Below are 21,328 nucleotides of genomic sequence, written 5' to 3'. Positions count from 1 at the left end.
AGATGCACCGCCCTCTGGCTAAAACAAATCCTCCTAAGCTCCTTTGTAAAGGTACATCCTTTTATTCTGAGGCTATGCTCTCTGGTTCTAGACTCTTCCACTAGTGGAAACATCCTCACCACATCCACTCTATCCAGGCCTTTCATTATTTGGTTTCAATGAGATCCCCTCTCATCCTTCTTCTATCTCAGCTCCATTTTCTATCCCATATCTCTTGATTTCTTTAATATCTAGAAATTAATTTATCTCTGTTTTTAATTAACAGTATGACTGGATCTCATATATAGGTGGTGGGTAGGAGAGTAGGGAGTCTAGATAATGAGGAGTAAAGGATGGAGAAGGTGAACAGAGGGAGAAAGAACTAGGGTAGACCAGTTGGAGTAGGGAAAGAACACGGGCACGTGGGAATTGGAAAGGAACAGAAGGACATATGGATTATTTGAAATTGGAAAATTTAATGTTAATACCATGGGGCTATAGGCACCCAATACAGAATAATAGTTACTCTTTTAGTTTGCGTTTGGCCTCACCCTAGTAGTGGAGAAGGTCAAAGAGACAGGTCAATGTGGGAATGGGAAGGAGAGTTATGCCCCCGTCCCACTAATGCCCCTGTCCCACTTAGGAAACCTGAACGGAAACCTCTGGAGACTTTGCGCCCCACCCAAGGTTTCCGTGCGGTTCCCGGAGGTTTTTGTCAGTCTCCCTACCTGCAACCTCCGGCAACCATCTGCAACCTTCGGGAACCGCACGGAAACCTTGGGTGGGACGCAAAGTCTCCAGAGGTTTCCGTTCAGGTTTCCTAAGAGGGACAGGGGCATCAGACAATAGACAATAGACAATATGTGCAGGAGTAGGCCATTTAGGCCCTTCGAGCCAGCACCGCCATTCAATGTGATCATGGTTGATCATCCACAATCAGTACCCCGTTCCTGCCTTCTCCCCATATCCCCTGACTCCGCTATTTTTAAGTGCCCTATCTTGATCTCTCTTGAAAGCATCCAGAGAACCAGCCTCCACCGCCCTCTGAGGCAGAGAATTCCACAGACTCACAACTCTCTGTGAGAAAAAGTGTTTCCTCATCTCCGTTCTAAATGGCTTACCCCTTATTCTTAAACTGTGTCCCCTGGTTCTGGACTCTCCCAACATCGGGAACATGTTTCCTGCTTCTAACATGTCCAAACCCTTAATAATCTTGTATGTTTCAATAAAATACCCTCTCATCCTAAATTCCAGAGTATACAAGCCCAGCCGCTCCATTCTCTCAGCATATGACAGTCCTGCCATCCCGGGAATTAACCTTGTGAACCTACGCTGCACTCCCTCAATAGCAAGAATGTCCTTCCTCAAACTCGGAGACCAAAACTGCACACAATATTCCAGGTGTGGTCTCACTACGGCCCTGTACAACTGCAGAAGGACCTCTTTGCTCCTATACTCAACTCCACTTGTTATGAAGGCCAACATGACATTCGCTTTCTTCTCTGCCTGCTGTACCTGCATGCTTACTTTCATTGACTGATGAACAAGGACCCCCAGATCCCATTGTACTTCCCCTTTTCCCAACTTGACGCCATTTAGATAATAACCTGCCTTAATGTTTTTGCTACCAAAGTGGATAACATCACATTTATGCACATTAAACTGCATCTGCATCTGCATCTGCTCACTCACCCAACCTGTCCAAGTTGAAAAGACATCCAACCAGAAATTGAAGGTCATTATAGACAGTCCAGCTAATCTGCAAAACTGTCATCTAATCTGTGCTTGATCTCACCAATATAGAGGAGGCCACATTGTGAGCACTGAATGCAACAGAGGTGCAGGTGAATCTCTGCCTCACCTCAAAGGGCTTGCAGGGGAAAATAGCAGGGGGTGGGTAGGACCAGGAAATGGTGGGTAGAACCAGGAAATGGTGGGTAGAGTAGACCCAAAGAAAGGGGGTAGTGTGGAAGCTGTGTCTGGCGGTGAGATCATGTTGAACTTTGCCAAATGTCCATGGATGGTGTGCTACGTGGAGACTTGTGGGGTGAAAAACAGATGAAGGGAGCTCTGATCACTATTCTTCCTCGGGAAGAGGATTTGGTGATGATTGACGGCAAAGCAGTGGATATGTTAGATTTAGATATTGTCTCTAGACAAGAGAGTTAGATTTAGCTCTTAGGGCTAAGAGAATCAAGGGATACGGGAGGAAAACCGGAACGGGGTACTGATTTTGGATGATCAGCCATGGTCATATTGAATGGTGGTGCTGGCTCGAAGGGCCGAAAACCCTGCCTACTCCTGCACCTATTTTCTGTGTTTCCATGAGTGTCATTATTGGTTAGCCACTCAGTCAAAAGGCATTGGCTGAAATTCAACGAGGGGGCGCCAACGAGCTCCTCCGTTTTTTCTTTTAAGAACGAGAACATTTGTTTCTGGTCTTTCTCCCGTGTCCGAAAGTTTGCTGTGAACGGTGCAGAGTTATTACACAAAGCCCAGCACCGGTGTCACTAAACAAAGCCCTTCGCTGCACAAAAACCTGTCCTTGGGAGCGGGGACTGGAGGTGTTTAGGAAAAAACTCTGGCCAGTGTTGTGGAGAGCCGAGAGCGCGCTTTCTCAGCCCGGGAGCCGAGCCCCGGGAGCGCGCGCCCTGTCTCAGCCCCGGGAGCCCAGTCCGGGAGCGCGCGCCCTGTCTCAGCCCCGGGAGCCCAGTCCGGGAGCGCGCGCCCTGTCTCAGCCCGGGGAGCCCAGTCCCGGACACCGTGGGAAGATGTGCTCGGCCGCCAGCAGCGCCGACCCGGCGGACCTGGCCACGCTGTCTCAGCTGGACGAGACCACTCTCCTGGATGTACTCAGCCGCAGATTCCACTGTGACCAGATCTATGTAAGTGTCTTCAACCAACAGCTGGTGCCAGGACGTTTAAAGTCCCCGTTTGGCGGGGGAGGGTATTTGTTGGAATTGAGGGGGTGGAATCGGACCGCAACCAACGTTCAATGTTCCGACCTCTCTGCTGTTGTTGGTGATCTGGTCCCCAACATCTTTGTTTAGTCATTACAGCAGGGTATGGGCAGAAGTCGTTTTCAAGTTTGAACTTGATTTGTTGACCCGACTGAAGTATTAACTGGCCGAGCGTTTGATTGAACCAGTGTTGAAGAGTTCAGTCCGTGTACAGACAAGATTTTAACAATGTAAACAATCTTTAAAGACCAGTATATGAAGGCAATGTAATCGAATGAATCTCTCCAGCAACCAACCCCTTCCCCCTCGCTCCTTCTGTAATCCAAAGGGGTTCAGTGGAAGAAGCTGTTTTGAACAATTCTTGTTCAGTCGTGTTTGAACACGAGGGCCTTCACTGCATTGCTCTGAATGTGCACATGATCCGGCAGCCCCTCTCTTACCACTGCTCGTCGGGGAGTTTAAATCGTTCGACCAGTCCTCTCCCTCCTCTCCACCATGAGTGGTCGCAAATGTTACTTCCACCCCCCATAGGAGGGAAGGGATATCCAAATGCGGTCCTGTGCTGTTTGTACTTTGTTATCAGGGGGCCACGATACGGGCACTACCCAGTCTGACACTATTGAATGTTTCGACACTGAGAATGCCTGAAGATGTTTTGCACAGTTTATATGTGTATATATTTTTTATTCTGCATGAAGCTTATTTTGAAAGAAAAAAAGATTCTTAAGTCTGAAGAAGGGTCTCGACCCGAAACGTGTCTCCATAGATGCTGCCTGTCCGGCTGAGTTACTCCAGCTTTTTGTCTATCTTCTGTGTAAACCAGCATCTGCAGTTCCTTCCTCCACATTTCGTCAACTCAAACTTGCATGGATCTATCCTTGTCCATCCCAGTGTAGGCACAAATCACGCTGACAATCTTATTCCCATCCATTATTCACTGGCCGCCACAGGGTCTTAGTTTAGTAATGCCTCGATTATATGTAGCACCTGGCCAAATGCCTGAAATATCCTCTATTCTTTTCGCAATCCGATCTTGCCTCCAATTTATATTTTTAGTAAGTCCAATCATCATCATTCCACTGTTCTGGTCTTGCTCTTGCTGCTTAGTCCCTTGATACTGGACTACCCTCCATTAAACTCTTTGTCATTTTTTGCTTTTTCCTTAAAAATGCCCCAAATCATTATCTTTAACAGATAGCTACTTTATGTAACAAAGTCATTATTCATGTGAACAGGCATTTGGATTAATACAAATAGGCAAAGCATAGAAGATTATGTTGCTTCTGTAGGCAAATGGGATTTGTGTAGATGTACAAAATGGTTGGCATAGGCATGGTGGGTTGAAGGATTTGTTTTAGTGCTGTAAATTTCAATTACTCTATATAGTGAAAGTTACAATATACGTGACACAAGGAACTGCAGATGCTGGTTTACCAAAAAAATGACACAAAATGCAGGAGTAACTCAGTGGGTCAGACAGGCCTCTCATTTAACTTTTTTTCCCTGTTGCCAGCTGGGCAGCCTAGACAGCTTTTTAGGTTGTCAAATGACAGTTTAGGTGGTCATTTAAGATGGTTTGCATGACGCGTGCGATAATGTGCTCGGACGAAGTGCGTAGTTACCAGGCAGAATTATGCTCAATGAAGCATTCACATATTATGTTCAAGAAGGAACTGCAGATGCTGGAAAATCGAAGGTAGACAAAAGTGCTGGAGTAACTCAGCGGGTGCAGCAGCATCTATGGAGCGAAGGAAATAGGCAACGTTTCAGGCCGAAACCCATCAGTCTGAAGAAGGGTTTTGGCCCGAAACGTTGCCTATTTCCTTCGCTCCATAGATGCTGCCGCATCCGCTGAGTTTCTTCAGCACTTTTATCTACATTCACATATTATTTCTGCTTCAAATAACTCACAAACTAAACATATTCACCAATCGAGACATGATATATACCACAATGACATGCGGCAAAATTATAATACAATATCTCAACTCTTTTTACACATTGCAATTAATGCAATTTCTATTAGTTCTTTCCACTTCCAAATAAAAATGTGGCTGGATTATTCAGCATATGATCAACCTGTGTCAATAAATCCTGGACCATAGTAATATATATGCTTAACCATGCACACTACAGATGTTTTCTGTGAAGGACCGAAAATTACCATGACATGGCCATAGCATGGGTCGTTATTGCTATTGGCACAGAAACACTCTGGCTTCCCACATAATTTATACACAACAAAATATACAGGTTGCAAGGAAATTTCTAAAGGCATTTTATGATAATAGCTGTTAAAACCGACTATACCCATCTGACATGTTAAACAAATAACAACATTGTGAATTAAAGCACATTTGATTGCATTCCGTTATCAAACAGTCAATGTTCGCTCTGAAGACCATGAAGCACAATAGGGTCAGGGTGTGTATGAATCAGTGCGAGTGGATAGATGGCTGGGGGCTGGGGGGGGGGGTGAGAAGGCCATCGGTGTGGAATGGATGGATTGAGGCAGGTGAATTAGTACGTGTTGGTTGGAGTATGTAAAATTGTGAGGGAAGAGCACGGGGGATGTCAGTGGTGTTGAATGGGGGGATCAGTACTGGATGAATGGGAGTAGACAAAAATGCTGGAGAAATTCAGCGGGTGAGGTAGCATATATGGAGTGAAGGAAATAGGCAACGTTTCAGGTAGAGACCCTTCGTCAGACCCTTCTTCTTAAATGGGGGGATCAGTACAGGATGGATGGGGGGTGGGATCAGTACAGGATGGATGGGGGGGTGGGATCAGTACAGGATGGATGGGGGGGTTCAGAACAGGATGAATGGGGGGGGGGGTCAGGACAGTGTGGATCAGAGGGTCTGTGCAGGATGAATGGGATTTCACTGCAGGATGAATGGGATTTCTCAACAGGATGAATGAGGGGATCAGCGCAGGATGCATGAGGGGATCAGTACAGGATGAATGGGGGATCAGTAAAAGATGAATGGGGAGGTCACTACAGGATGGATGGGGGGGTTTGGTGCAGGGTAAATGGAGGGTGGGTCAGTACGGGATGAATGGGAGGATCAGTGCGGTATGAATGGGGGGGGGGAGAAGTTCAGGATGGATGGGAAGGGGGGTCAGTACAGGATGAATTGGGGGACCAGTGTAGGATGGATGGGGGGTGGCAGGAGAATCAATGCGAGGTGGGTAGGGTGATGAATAGATTGCGGGGGGAGCACAGGGGATGTCAGTGAGGACTGAATAGAGGAGGGAATGGGGATCAGTGCGGGATGGAGCGGAGGGGTCCCAGGATAAGAGGGGTGGAGGGGGGCGTACAAGAGAGAGAGAGGGGGGCGGGGGGGAGGGGCAGAGGAGGTGTGGAGGAAGGAAGGTCAGCGTTCCTCGGACAATATCGCCCCGCTGCCTTGGCTGTCCCTGTCCAACGCCAAAGTGCCGCCGCCAAACGGGGAGGCGGGTGGGATTTCCTCGCCACCGCCTCTGCTCCTCAGCCAGCCGACAGGAAGGTGCGGGGCTGAGCGGTGCAGCTCAAAGATCCTATAGCTATAGGATCTTTGGTGCAGCTGCTTCAGATGGCGGAAGGAGACCTCTCTCTCCCTCCCTCCCTCCCGGCATCGGCGTGCGAGAGGGGTTGTTTTGAAAGTGCCGTTGGCGGATTTGCAAGCAGCGGCCGTTATCAGGGCAAATCTGGCGATGGCGCTTTCAAAACAACCCCTCTCGCACGCCGAGGCCGGGGAGAGGGAGGGAGAGGGAGGTCTTCCGTCGGGCGGGGTGCGGGAGGAGGAGGCGGTGGAGCCGCGGCCGCTGCAGCTACTGTTCGGGGCCCGTCATTCACTCCGACCCTTCGTCACCTCGCTCCTAGTATCTTTGCCCCGCAATACAGCCGCCGCCGACACGAAATGTCACGCTCCTTTTCTCCAGAGATGCTGCCTGACCCGCGGAGTTACTCCAGTTTTTTGTGTCTATCGGTATAAACCAGTAAATGCGTGCCAAGCCCGGCAAAATGATTCGGCGTGTATGTTGCCCGGCGCCACTTTGGGTGGTCAATGGCACCCGGGCAACTGCTAATTTCGAGCCCTGGGGTCAGGTAACAACTGGAGAACATGGATAAGTGATAAGTTCAGGCTAGGACTCTTCTTCAGACTTCAGTCACCTATCAATGTTCTCCAGAAATGCTGCATGATCAGCTTAATTACTCCAGCACTTTGTGTATTTAACAATAAAGCTGATTAGGATCCATCTGAGCCGGGCTATAAAATGAGCAATGCACAATTCAAAAGCTCTAAGGAAAATGTGCAAGATAAATTTGTTAGGCTGGTACCTGAGCCGAGAGATCATAGTTATCTTGAGATTGGGACCATTTTCTATTTTTAATAAAGAATAAATCCGAAGGATATTTAAAAAGAGGTCTTTAAAATTACGTGAGATTGTTGACAGGCTAAATATGGAAGTAATGTGGAACAATCAACATTTGAGCTCACACAAAAATAGTTAAAGAATCTAAAGGGGAAATAAGGAGCAGGTTTTCTAATTGAATAATTAAAACCTACTTTCATGGGCAGTGGTTGAGGCAAATAGTCTGGATCCTTTGAAAGAGAAGCCGAACAAGTACACCTGGGGGGGGGGGGGGGGGGGGGGGTTGGGGGAAGGGATTGGGGGAAGGGATGAATGAAAGAAGCAATTTGTTGAAAAGCTGAGGTGAGGGGGATATGGAATGTGAACACTTTTGGAGAATAGTTGTACCAGCATGGTATTTCTCAGCTGCATGTTCGATGAAATCTGTAACATTATGCATCTATTTTTGTATTCTGGCTTCTTATTTTTATCGAGTCCACACACAAGATTAGAAGATGTTCAGCCAGAGCTGAACACACTTCTCGGCAACTGCATACGATGCTGCATACAATGGTGTCTGTCTTGTCGCTTCTTGTGCGTGGTGGTGCAAAGATTGGTGGAAACAGGGCCGCGACGTGAACGCTTGTTCCTTGGCCACCTATTCTAGCTTATCATTGTTTGTTATTTTGAATGTCCTAACGAGTCATGCCAAATTTGATTTGGATAAATTATCATCAAAAAGTTGGTCACATGTCAATAGGTTACTTTCCAGTGTTCTATATACTTTGTATGGAAACATTTGTGCTATTTTGTATGTATTTATATATGCTTTATGAAATTGTATTCAAATTTCATAAAACCAGCAGATGTTCCTGAACACACAAACTGCAGAAGGTGGAATATTGAGCAAAGGACAAAGTGCTGGAGTAATTCAGTGAGTCGGGCAGCACCAGTGGAGGGAATGAATAAGTGATGTTTGTCGTGAGCCTTCTTTGAACTGATTGTAGTGGAGGACGCAAGCTGGATAAGACTTGTTTGGGGAGGACAAAGCCTGGCATGTAAAAGGTCTGGCTAAGAAGCAAGTAACATTAAAGTTGCATGGTGAACAAAGCTAGGGTAGACACAAAATCCTGGAGTAACTCATCGGGTGAGACAGCATCTCTGGAGAGAAGGAATGGGCGATGTTTCGGGTCGAGACCCTTCGTCAGATCCGAACTTCATTTCCAACTGCCGGCGGGACATTAACCGCCTCAAATTTTCCATTCCCACTACTCACTCCAACCTCTCTAAAACCACTGTGAACAAAGCTAGTCTTGGATGTGAGCGATTTATAGAAACTAGAGCTCTTTCTAACTCTGAAAGAAAGTAGTCGGTGAATTGTGTGATATTGGTATTTATTGGCAGAAGCTGAATTACATGACATTAGCTTTCTAGAAGCCGTTTTTGAAATCTAAACCTCCTCTAAGCTCTATTTATCAAAATTGTTATTTGTAAACTACAAATTATTGAATTATTTTGATGTACGTCGTGAATATTTTGTGTATACAAACAAAATAGGTAAATGATCAGGTCTAAATAGTATTTTTAAATGCTTTTTCTTGAAAATAGTTGCGAGTTGGTCAGGATTTTGACAGAGTTGTAGAAGGAATTGGCAATGACGCAAACTGTTCTGAAAAGATCAAAGTGCATAGTGTTTGCTTGCAATAGTGTGTGACTTGAGTAAAGGGTTCAAGAATTAGCCTCTGACTAAATCTGTACATTGTGAGGTGGTTTTATACACTACAGGTTTAGTAATAAAAGCCGGAGTCATAGCACAATACAGCACGTAAACAAGCATTGGGCCCAACCCATTCGTGCCAACTAAGTTGCCAAACAGATCTATTCTTGTCTCTGCTCCCATTTGCATCCTAACTTTTCCTATCCATATATGTGTCTAGGTACCTTGTGATTGTTGTAATTCTATCCACCTCTACCATTTCCACTAACAGCTCGTTCCACAAATGCACCACTATCTTTGTACAAAAAGGTTGCTTCTCAGGTGCTATTTTAAATCTTTCCCCTCTAACCTAAACTTGCACTTATGTTCTCTGGTTTTAGACTTCTCAACTCTTAAGGGGGAAAAACTGGCTATTCACATTAACTATGCCCCTCTTGATTTTATATAGCTCTGAAAGGTCACCCTTGGCCTCCTATTTTCTAGGGGGATAAAGACCTGGCCTCTCCTTATAACTCAAACCTCCTATTCTTTGCAACATCCTCATCATCATCTTTGCAACATCATCAAAACATTTTTTGCTCTTTTTATTGACATCCGTCTCAACAGAGCGACCAGCATTGTATACAGCATTCCAAATGTGGCAAAAACAATGTCTTGAACAGCTGTAATATGTCATCACAACTATTGTACTCGGTACATGACCAATGAAGTCAAGTATGTCAAATGCCTTCTTCCCCACCCTGTCCCATTGTGTCGCCTCTTCATGTAACTATGTAGCTACACCATTAGGACTCCCTGTTCTATTACACATCCCAGGACCTTGCCACTTACTATGCAATTCCTTCCATGGGTTGTCTTGTCTTTCTTCTGACTGGATAGCACACAACAAAAGCTTTTCACTCTACCTTGGTACAAGTGACTATAAACTGAACTGTTTATCTGAATTAAACTTCATCTGCCATTCTTTTGCCCATTAGCTCAGTTGATCAAAATCCCATTGTAATCGTAAATAACTTTCATGTCCACTATACCACCAATTTAATGACATCCACGAACTAACTAATCATCCCTCCCACATTCACATATTGGGTAATATATACTTATTATTTGTTTGCAAAATATGCCCTATTAATGTTAAGATTTTTCTGGAATCCGGGTCAAAACACAAAGCTTAAAGTCAATGTCTTGCTGGAACTTTTCATCATATTGCAAGATTCATTAGCAGATAAAATTTGTTGCTGAAGTATAGAGTGTGATGGAGGGTGAGGAGCAGGAATGGGTATCATGAAGGTCTAAGGAGACTTTTGAAAGTGTGGAGAACAATCGGGTGGATATTCTAGGAAAAAAGAGTACATGTACATCAGAAGGTGCTGTCAATCCTTTTGCTGGCATTAAAAGGAAGCTTACACCAAAAATGTAAAAGTTAGATGTGCAGGTGTTGAATCTTCTGTGATTTGCAGGAAGTGCTTTGAGGAAGGGAATGTGTGTTGGTGGAACTGGAGAGTGAATCAAGAAGTTGAAGAGGAAACCTTCTTTTGAAATGCTTGGAGGGAAGGGGACGATGCCGTGAAAATTCTGCTGAATGTGGAAGTTGGTCGAGTGGCCTATAAGGATAAGATGAACCACATCCTTGCTTTGTGTGGGAAAATATCTGCTTTTTTAAATTCATATCACTCTTTCTCTTTTCTCCGGGATCTTCGGTTCCCTCCCACACTCCAAACATGTACAAGTTTGTAGGTTAATTGGCTTGGGTTTGTATACTTGGTTTAAGTGTAAATTGTCCCTAGTGTGTGTAGGCTTGTGATAATGTGTGGGGATTGGTGGTCGGTGTGGACTCGGTGGGCCAAAGTGCCTGTTTCCCCACTATATCTCTAAACTAATAAACTAAACAAAAGTGCAGGTAACTTAAGGATTAAATTTAAGGATTTAACACCATGAAGGTTATATTATTAGCATTCATTCTTTCTTGCGGGGTGAAAATCCTGAAATGCGTGTCCTAACTGCTCCAGTCCTTTCATCTTGGGCATCGTGGAGAATTCAGGGAGAGATGTCATTGGTTCAGGGCTATAAATTCTGCTCTTCCCAGCACAGCTTCCCGAGAGGCAGCATTAAACTAAAAAACCTGTGAAATATAGTGCTTCTCCTCTTGCTCTTGTTCATTCTCTCTCTCGTCTTCTTTTTCTTTTTTCTCCCTTTTTCTTTCTCTCTTTCACTCTCTCAGCATAGATTTTATTTTTCAGTGCTGGAAGATATTAATTTGAGTGTGTGTGTGTGTGTGCGCGCACCACCTAATTGTTCTTTCTTTTTGTTTAGTCCTACATTGGAGATATTCTCGTAGCCATCAATCCTTTCAAGTACCTGCCGTTGTACGAAAAATCGGTAGGTACACATTTTATTAACTAGAAATAATTGGCTTAAATTTTTAATTGCTAGTTTTATGTAAGTGACACTTATTAAGTTTGAAATAACATTGCTGTGCTAATTGTCCATGTAACTATTATTCCAATGTATACGTTTGTATGTAGGATTAAATGACACTGTGACACATCATGCTACACTGAATTTTCTGCTTTAATTTCAAAGCGGCTGTTTAAGCAAGTTAGACTTTCAAATGGCTGGTAATGTCTCACAGGTCGACTCCTAAACTTCAACTGGATTTGTGTAAAGTGATAGAAACATAGAAAATAGGTGCAGGAGTAGGCCATTCGGACCTTCGAGCCTGCATCGCCATTCAATATAATCATGGCTGATCATCCAACTTGGTATCCTGTACCTGCCTTCTCTCCATACCCCCTGATCCCTTGAGCCACAAGGGCCACATCTAACCCCCTCTTAAATATAGTCAATGAACTGGCCTCAACTACCTTCTGTGGCAGAGAATTCCAGAGATTCACCACTCTCTGTGTGAAAAATGTTTTCCTCATCTCGGTCCTAAAAGATTTCCCCCTTATCCTTAAACTGTGACCCCTTGTTCTGGACTTCCCCAACATCGGGAACAATCTTCCTGCATCAAGCCTGTCCAACCCCTTAAGAATTTTGTAAGTTTCTATAAGATCCCCCCTCAATGTTCTAAATTATAGCGAGTACAAGCCGAGTCTATCCAGTCTTTCTTCATATGAAAGTCCTGACATCCCAGGAATCAGTCTGGTGAACCTTCTCTGTACTCCCTCTATGGCAAGAATGTCTTTCCTCAGATTAGGAGACCAAAACTGTACGCAATACTCCAGGTGTGGTCTCACCAAGACCCTGTACAACTGCAGTAGATCCTCCCTGCTCCTAGACTCAAATCCTTTTGCTGTGAATGCTAACATACCATTCGCTTTCTTCACTGCCTGCTGCACCTGCATGCCCACTTTTAATGACTGGTGTACCATGACACCCAGGTCTCGTTGCATCTCCCCTTTTCCTAATCGGCCACCATTCAGATAATAGTCTACTTTCCTGTTTTTGCCACCAAAGTGGATAACCTCACATTTATCCACATTATACTGCATCTGCCATGCATTTGCCCACTCACCCAGCCTATCCAAGTCACCTTGCAGCCTCCTAGCATCCTCCTCACAGCTAACACTGCCCCCCAGCTTCGTGTCATCTGCAAACTTGGAGATGTTGCATTCAATTCCCATCGTCCAAATCATAAAAACTTGGAATTTCTAGTTTTCAGTTCCATATGTAAATCAGCATTAAATTTAATGTAAAAAGTAATGATAAATGAAACGCGGGTTTATATGAAGTACTGAATTATTAGTGAACCTACAATATTACCTGAGGTAATGGTTGATGATTTTCAGCCACACTGAATTTTAAATCTCAACTAGACGTAATTATTTAAAAATTTGATCTAGTCATGATGCCACAATCATACAGCATGTAGTTTAGAGATACAGTGCGGAAACAGGCCCTTTCGGCCCACCGGGTCCGCGCAGACCAGCGATCCCTGCACATTAACACCATCCTACACCCACAAGGGACAATCTTTTTACTTTTACCAAGCCAATTAACCTACAACCTGTCATCTTTGGAGTGTCGGAGGAAAGCGAAGATCTCGGAAAAAACCCACGCAAGTCACGGGGAGAACGTACAAACTCCGTACAGACAGCACCTATAGTCGGGATCGAACCCGGGTCTCCAGCGCTATATTCGCTGTAAGGCAGCAACTCTACCGCTGCGGCACCGTGCCGCCCTAAAAAGACGTTCGGCCCAACTTGCCCATGCTGACCAACATGCCCCATCTACACTAGTCCCGCCTGGCTGTGTTTGGCCCATATCCCTCTAGACCTTCCCTATCCATTTATTGTGTGCTTTTAAAAATATTGGCTTGGTTTTGAAGACCCAGTGAAGCAAGCAAGACAAAAATGCTTTGTGGAGCCTTGGGGATTGGTGGGAGCATTGGGGAAGAGAACACTGAGCGATCATGAGTATAGGTTGTGAAGGGAACTATACAAGCAGGGGGACCTGGCTTAAGGAGGTTCTAGAGTAAGGATTTTGAGGCCTAATCAAATAAAGACACAAATCCATGCATTCAGCTCCTTATTTCTACCACACAAGTCTGATCTACAAGATTTTGAATAGTGAAAGCTCACTTTTCATTTCTGGATTAGGTACAATTTACACAGGATAAAACTAACTCAAATATCAAAATGATAAATCTATTGCTTTTGTGAAAAATGTGCTTGGTTATTGACAGATAACATTAGATTTAGCTCATTAGGCTAAAGGAATCAAGGGATATGGGGAGAAAGCAGGAATGGGGTACTGATTTTAGATGATCAGCTATGATCATATTGAATGGCGGTGCTGACTTGAAGTGCCGAATGGCCACTCCTGCACCTATTTTTCTATGTTTCTACAGCATATTTATAAAACTCCAACAAAATGTTACTTTTATCCCTTCTGTGTGTTTGTTTTGATCAGGAATCAGAAAAGTACAAAAGTTGTTCAAAAGATAGCCTACCTCCTCATATATATGCAGTGGCAGATCGTGCCTATCGATCGATGTTGGGTCGTTTAGCCACTGGCCCGAAGAACCAGTGCATTGTCATCAGGTAAATCTATGAGAAATTCTGAGAACTGCATGTTAAAATAATGGCTCAAATCGTTCACAGATTTGCTGGTAATTCCATGCAGAAAGGCAGGTGTTTATATCTTTAACTGTATGGAAGTTGAGGTCTTCTGCACAGACTTCCACGCAATGGATTACGAGGAATTTCCTCATGGAGCCCCATGTTGGAGCAGAAGCGACAGCCATTTTCCAGGCCACTGATGGATGTGTTGGACCTGGTATCGAAGCAACAAGACTGGTCGATTGATGGCAGAATGGCTGTGAGCGAGGAGATGAAATGTAAAGCATTTCAAGAGTAAATAGAGTCTAGTGTTGAATTGTCTTGTGTACTGGTAATGAAACAATTAATTTCTTACTAACAACAGCTTACAGGCTTGTGTATATACCGATAATATATTATTTTAAAAATGTTATAACCATAATCCGTGCAGAAAAACGTAGTCCTTGATTAACTTTACAGAAATTCCCAGTTGAGGTTAATATTGTGTCATGTTCAAGGGCTTGATGGTTATTGAGATGTAGCTATTCTTCACCCTTGTTTCTCAGAAAAATTCTAATTTCCATGTATTGTCATTAAGCATTTTTAAATGGTTTTCTTAATGATAAATTATTGCAATATTGCTTTTAGTTTTTAACAAAACTTTTATGTCAGAGAAACAACAAAAGTTATTGTTCTCAGACATTCTGTTCTGCCTGAGGCCATAAAATAATCACCTGACAAAATATTTCTGTGAAGATTTATGATCAGATGGTTCTGAACTTTCCAGTAACTTGCAGATCAGGAGAGCTTCTTTTGTTGTTTATGTGAGTTAAGCGGCCTTTTCACGGGGCGACTTGACGCAAGAGTTAACCAGAGTTTAACATCGTGGGAACCTCGTGCGATAACAGTACGGCATTCGTGGACCACCGTGGACCACCGTAGCGCTAACGGCAGGTAATCGTGTATCTTGGTCACTCGGGAGAAAATTCAAGAAAGTTTGAATTTCTCCAAGAGTGACTTGTACACTTGTGGTTGAGCATTGCAACATTATATGAACGTAGTGGCCAGTGCGATATCCGTAATAACTCTTGCGGGTACCGTGGGAACTCCTGCGAACGGTGAACCCGGAAGCTGGACAGAGGGGACAGAAGGTGAGTAAAAATTGTCTTCTGTGGGATTGAATTAAAAAAATAAATAAAAATAAAGATTTGCATCCGCATATGGACATCAACTTATTCATGAGTTATGTTAATGAGATTCAAGAAAATAACTAATCTTTAAAAGGGACTTTAAAAGGGACTTTACTGAAAGGTTACGCATTTTTATGGTCCGTGAGAAATTTTTCACATGTACTTCTTTGAGAGATACAGCTCGGAGTCCTTGCCGACTAGAGATCGATGCCTTTCCGAAGCAGGGTCCGGAACGCTACCAATCAATGTTCTCCAGAGACCCGTGTAAGGAGTGAACTGCACATGCTGGTTTAAACCGAAGACAGACACAAAACGCTGGAGTAACTCAGCGAGTCAAGCAGCATCTCTGGAGAAAAATAGCTGATGTTTCGGGACGAGACACATCTTCAGACTCAATTCCGATTAGGATGTCTGAAGAAGGGTTCCGATTCGAATCGCCACCTATTCTTTTTCTCCAGAGATATCGAGACCCTTCTGATATGCTGCCTGTGGTCGATAAATGCGTAACCTTTCAGTAAAGTCCCTTTTAAAGTCCCTTTTAAAGATTATAGTCGAGGGAGAGGAGGGGGAGACAGATGGGGGTGTCTTCATTTACTGGCGGCGGGTGTCTGTCACTGAAACAGGCAGGTGAGATTTCACATCCACCTTGTGTGTGCCTCTCTCTCTCCCTCCCTCTTACACAGGCTGAGAGACTCTGCCTCTGTGTGTACGTCTCTTTCTCCCCCTCTCCCACACACAGTAAGACCGAGGTACTGTGCTCAGTCCATCTGTGTCTCCCACATACACAGTAAAACATGTCTCCAAATGAGCCAATTCAACCAAGGGAGGATATTTATAGTGTGTGAAAAAAAAAGTTACATCATTTGTGTCACGTGTAGTTCACGATGTTCATTCAAGATTTAACGCGAAAGCTCGGGAGCCGGACAAGTCACTCGCACAAATAACAGAAATGCCGAGTACCGTGGGAACTCTTTATCTACCCCCGTTATATCGTGCGAGACTCGTGCTGGACCACGACCACTTCACTCTGGTGACATCTTGCGTCAACTCGCCCCGTGAAAAAGCCCCATTAGGCTTGCAGGTGAGTTTGGGGGAAGAGAGGCAGGCTTGTGCTCAGAGGAACATGTACAGAGCTCCCACAGCAGTTTTCAAAGTGACTCACAGCCAAAATTTACAGGTAACATATTTCCCTGGAGCTTCATCTCAAGTGGGCCGTTTTCTTTAAACTGAACTCAATTTGCCCAACACTAAAACTCAAATGATTGTAGAATTTTGACTTATGCTTTCAGCATAAATTTAATTTCTCCATTTTTTGCCCACTCTCCCCCCAATCAAATTAATCACCATTATATTCCTTTGTTTAAGAAGGGAACTGGAGAGAATCCAGGGAATTATAGGCCAGAGAGCTTCAAGGCCAGTGGTAGGGAACCTATGGGAGAGAATTCTCTCGAATAGGATTTACTAGCCTGATAGTTTGTTTATTTTGCAGAGGTGACAAAAGTGAGGATTTGGCGGTGGACATGGATTTTAGTAAGCCATTTGATAAAGATGATAACAAAAGGTTATGATGCAGGGGATTAACAGTGACGGGTATATGGATTCATATCTGGCTTACTGATAGAAGTAAGCCTGACAGTGGGTTGTGGTGGAGATCAATGGAGATTTGCAGGGATCTGTGCTGGGACCTCTAAAAATGGGCAAAGAAATGGCAGATGGAGTTTAATTCGAGAAAGTGTGAGGTGCTGCACTTTGAGAAGTTAAATGTAAGGGGGAAATATACAAGACTCTTAACAGCATTGATTTATAAAGGGATCTTGGGGTCCAACTATAGTTATATATGTAATGTGCCTTTGACGACTTAATAAAGTTCAAGCATGCGCGGGGGTTCCAGGCATGCAAAGGAGTTTTACTTACTGGAAAAGCTTGTCCTTGAACATGGTGGTAGCGGTGGTGCCTTAAAGAATCATTTTTCTGCCACAACCTGAAGTTCCCGACTGGAACAGTTAACAGCTAAGGACTAGTGAAACTGTCAAGCGCTGTAGGATTGGCGAGTGAGCAGCATTTAAGGCACAGAAAATATTAAAACTGCTGGAAATGACATGGCTACCCGAAGGGTGGGGCAGACGGTCGCTCAGCAGCAAGCCGAGTCGAGTGCGGACGAGGAGACGGGCGACCAGTGGCTTACGCAGACGGCTACCGGTAGCACTCCACAGCATGCTGCCGGTCCGCCTCCGGTGAGCGGTATACGACCACCAACCCCATTAACCGTCAACCCCAGAGTGATTGAGGGTTGGAAAACATGGCGTCGGATGTGGGCAAACTGCAGCGTGGTCGCACAGCTAGACAGGCAAACACCAGCATACCAGACGCCATTGTTTCTCCATACAATTGGCCCGTCAGGACGGGAGATTTACAACAGTTTCGTGTTCGCCAATGACGAGGAGAGCCAAGAACTGGCCGATATCATTCGCACGTTCGAGAGCTAAGCCATTGGCAAAACGAATGAGACATATGAGCAATACCTCTTCAACAAGATACAGCAAGAAGCAAGTGAGAACTTTGAATCGTTCCTGGCGAGCCTGAGAACACTAGCAAAGTCCTGTAATTTCTACCATGACGGACAGCTTGCTCCGTGACAAGATAGTGTTGGGCATTAGCGACTTGCAGACGAGGAGACGTTTGCTGCAGGAAAGGAAGCTCACTCTCAACGGATGTATCGACACCTGCAAGAGTGCCGAGACTGCTGAGTCACTTCTCCAAAGTAGCAGGTCTACTTCTGCAGTCCACAAAATCGGACAGCAGAGCGGCAAGAGAGGCGCGGCTGTGCAATACCCACACAAGCAAAGCAAGTGGGCTAAGCCTAAGAAAAGCCTAGGCAAGCACAATCAAGAAGCGAAAGCGGGCAAGTATTGTGGGAAGGAGCATGCAATGGACAAACAGCAATGTCCAGCCTACGGACAGACGTGTTGGGCATGTGGCAGTCGCAAGCACGTTGGCAAAGTGTGCAGACAGAAGAAAATGCACAAAGTGGACGACCAGGCTGGAAGTGAGCACTGAGTACATTGATAGTATCAAGCTCACAATTAACACGGTGCGGCCTAGAGATGATGTCTACGCATCGATGCTTGTCAATGGGAAGCAGGTTGACTTCCAAGTGGACAGCGGAGCGAGCGTGAACATCTTGCCACGCAGATATTTACACAGCATAGACCACACACTAGCCCCATGTCAAAAGAAGCTCATGATGTGGAATAAGACTACAATGGACGTGGAAGGAGTTTGCCGGGTTGCTCAACCCCAAGACAAACCACAAATATTCTGTGGAGTTCATTGTGGTCAGTGATAGCTTCACACCACTGCTAGGAAGCAAAGCGAGTCAGCGAATGAATTTGATCACTGTAAATGATGACAGCTTTCACCGTGTACACACCTCGACGGTCGTAAAAGAGAAAGCGGGTAAGACTGAAGAACGCTATGCAAAGGTGTTCAACGATAAGCTAGGAGAGCTGCCCTGGTGAAGCACACCTGTACATTGACGAGGAGGTGCAACCGATAGTCTTACCGCCACCACGTTTACCTCGTGCGATAAAGCAGGTGAAGATGGAGCTAGAGCGCACGGTAGAGTGTCACGTGATCGCACCAGTTGACGAGCCGACGGGTTGGGTCAGCCAGCTCGTGGTCGCGGAGAAAAGGAATGGTGATCTCCGGGTGTGCATCGATTCTCAACCGCTAAACAAAGCGCTAAAGCGAGAACACTATCCGCTCCCAGTTATTGAGGACATCTTGCCAGATCTCGACCAAGCGAAGATCTTCAAAAACATAGAAACATAGAAAATAGGTGCAGGAGTAGGCCATTCGGCCCTTCGAGCCTGCACCGCCATTCAATATGATCATGGCTGATCATCCAACTGAGTATCCTGTACCTGCCTTCTCTCCATACCCACTGATCCCTTTAGCCACAAGGGCCACATCTAACTCCCTCTTAAATATAGCCAATGAACTGGCCTCAACTACCTTCTGTGGCAGAGAATTCCACAGATTCACCACTCTCTTTGTGAAAAATGATTTTCTCATCTCGGTCCTAAAAGACTTCCCCCTTATCCTTAAACTGTGACCCCGTGTTCTGGACTTCCCCAACATCGGGAACAATCTTCCTGCATCTAGCCTGTCGCAGGCCCGTACGAAGCTTTTCAAAAAGAGGGGTGGCATGACAGGATTACAAAAAACTTAATGTGAAATAATGTGTGCGCTGCGCACATCACGATCGCGAAGCATTAAGTCCGTCGATGCCAGGGGTTTTAGATGCTTTCTGATGCATTATGAACCTTATTTTGGAGCATTTTTGCAAGAAATTTATGACCAATATGTGAGAAATTAACAGGAGTCTGAGAGGTAGCTTTTTCACACAAAGGGTGCTGGGTGTATGGAACAAGCTGCCAGAGTAGGTAGTTAAGACTGGGACTATCCTACTGTTTAAGAGACATTTGGACACGTACATGGATAGGACAGATTTTGACGGATATGGGCCAAACGCGTGTGAGTGGGACTAGTTTAGATGGGACATGTTGATCGGTGTGGGCAAGTTGGGCTGAAGGGCTTGTTTCCACACTGCATCATTCTATGACTAAAAAGTTAAGAAGAAAAATGCATGTAGATAAGTAGAGCAGATTTGAAAGAGGAGTGAAATGTAAAGGCAGAGAGAGGTTTATGGGTGGAAAGGAACATAGGAAAGGAGGGGGGAGAGTGGGCTTGGGCAGATGGGTGAAGGGAAAATAGGCACAAAGTGCTGGAGTAACTCAGTGGGTCAGGCAGCATCTGCAAAGAATATGAATAGGTGACGTTTTACAGACTGCTGGAGTAACTCAGCGGGTCAGGCAGCATCTCTGGAGAAAAGGTATAGATTATATTTCGGGTCAAGACCGTTCTTCAGTAATATTCATGATGTGACATGCATATACATTCCTGAATGTTATCCAAACCATTGTGAGCTACTTTGTTACGGTGCTTGCCCTCTCCTATAACGTCTCTGCTGCCTTGGGTGATGCAGGACAGGACACAAGCTTTGGGGCACGGTGTGAAGCTGTTGCCCTCTGTCCCAGCCTGGTAAAAACCTTGATGGAGTGGATTTGGAGAGGATGTTTCCACTAGTGGGAGAGTAGGACCAGTGGCCACAGCCTCAGAATTAAAAGACATTCCTTTAGGAAGGAGATGTGCGGGAATTTCTTAAGTTAGAGGGTGGTGAACTGTGGAATTCATTGTCACAGACAGCTGTGGAGGTCAAGTCAAAGGACATTTTTCAGAAGCAGATTGATAGATTCTTGATTGATACAGTTGTCGGAGGTAATGGGGAGAAGGCAGGAGAATGGGTTTGAGAGGGAAAGATAGATAGAGTCATAGAGTGATACAGTGTGGAAACAGGCCCTTCGGCCCAGCATGTCCCATCTGCACTAGTCCCACCTGCCCACGTTTGATCCATATCCCTCCGAACCTGTCCTATCCATGTACCTATCTAACTGTTTCTTAAATGTTGCGATAGTCCCTGCCTCAACTACCTCCTCTGGCAGCTTGTTCCATACACCTATCACCCTTTGTGTGAAAAACATACCCCACAGATTAAATCTTTTGCCCTTCACCTTAAACATATGTCCTCTACTCCTCGATTCACTTACTCTGGGCAAAAGACTCAACCATATCTATTCAAATCATGATTTTATACACCTCTATTAGATCATCCCTCATCCTCCTGTGCTCCATGAAATAGAGTCCCAGCCTACTCAACCTCTCCCTATAGCTCTGGCCCTCTAGCCCTGGCAACATCCTCGTAAATGGTCACTGTACCCGTTCCAGTTTGATGACATCTTTCCTATAACATGGTGCCCAGAACTGAATACAATACTCTGAATGCGGCCTCACCAACTTCTTATGCAACTGCAACATGACCTCCCAACTTCTATACTCAGCCTGACCCGCTGAGTTACTCCAGCACTCTGTGAAACGTCACAGAACAGGGCAAGATTAGCAAGTTTGCTGATGATACAGAAGTGAGTGGTTTTGCAGATAGTGAAGATGGTTGTGAAAGATTGCAGCAGGATCTGGATCAAT

The 21,328-nt window shown here is 44.9% G+C and overlaps 1 protein-coding gene across 1 annotated transcript in view; it reads left to right on the top strand.

Moving 5' to 3' along the window:
- The first annotated feature begins 2,396 nt into the window (after positions 1 to 2,396).
- Positions 2,397 to 21,328, top strand: part of LOC116979772 (myosin-IIIb-like) — a 170,085-nt gene continuing 151,153 nt past the window's right edge. Inside the window, exons 1-3 of the mRNA XM_033031548.1 lie at positions 2,397 to 2,864; positions 11,308 to 11,373; positions 13,909 to 14,039. Coding sequence (XP_032887439.1) covers positions 2,751 to 2,864; positions 11,308 to 11,373; positions 13,909 to 14,039 — 311 coding nt within the window. The 5' untranslated portion in view covers positions 2,397 to 2,750. The remainder of the gene's footprint in view (positions 2,865 to 11,307; positions 11,374 to 13,908; positions 14,040 to 21,328) is intronic.

The sequence above is a fragment of the Amblyraja radiata genome, chromosome 1 (genome assembly GCF_010909765.2).
Source record: "Amblyraja radiata isolate CabotCenter1 chromosome 1, sAmbRad1.1.pri, whole genome shotgun sequence".
Taxonomy (NCBI): domain Eukaryota; kingdom Metazoa; phylum Chordata; class Chondrichthyes; order Rajiformes; family Rajidae; genus Amblyraja; species Amblyraja radiata.
Note: the sequence above shows the minus strand (reverse complement) of the source record. Positions and strands in the feature narration are given on the sequence as shown.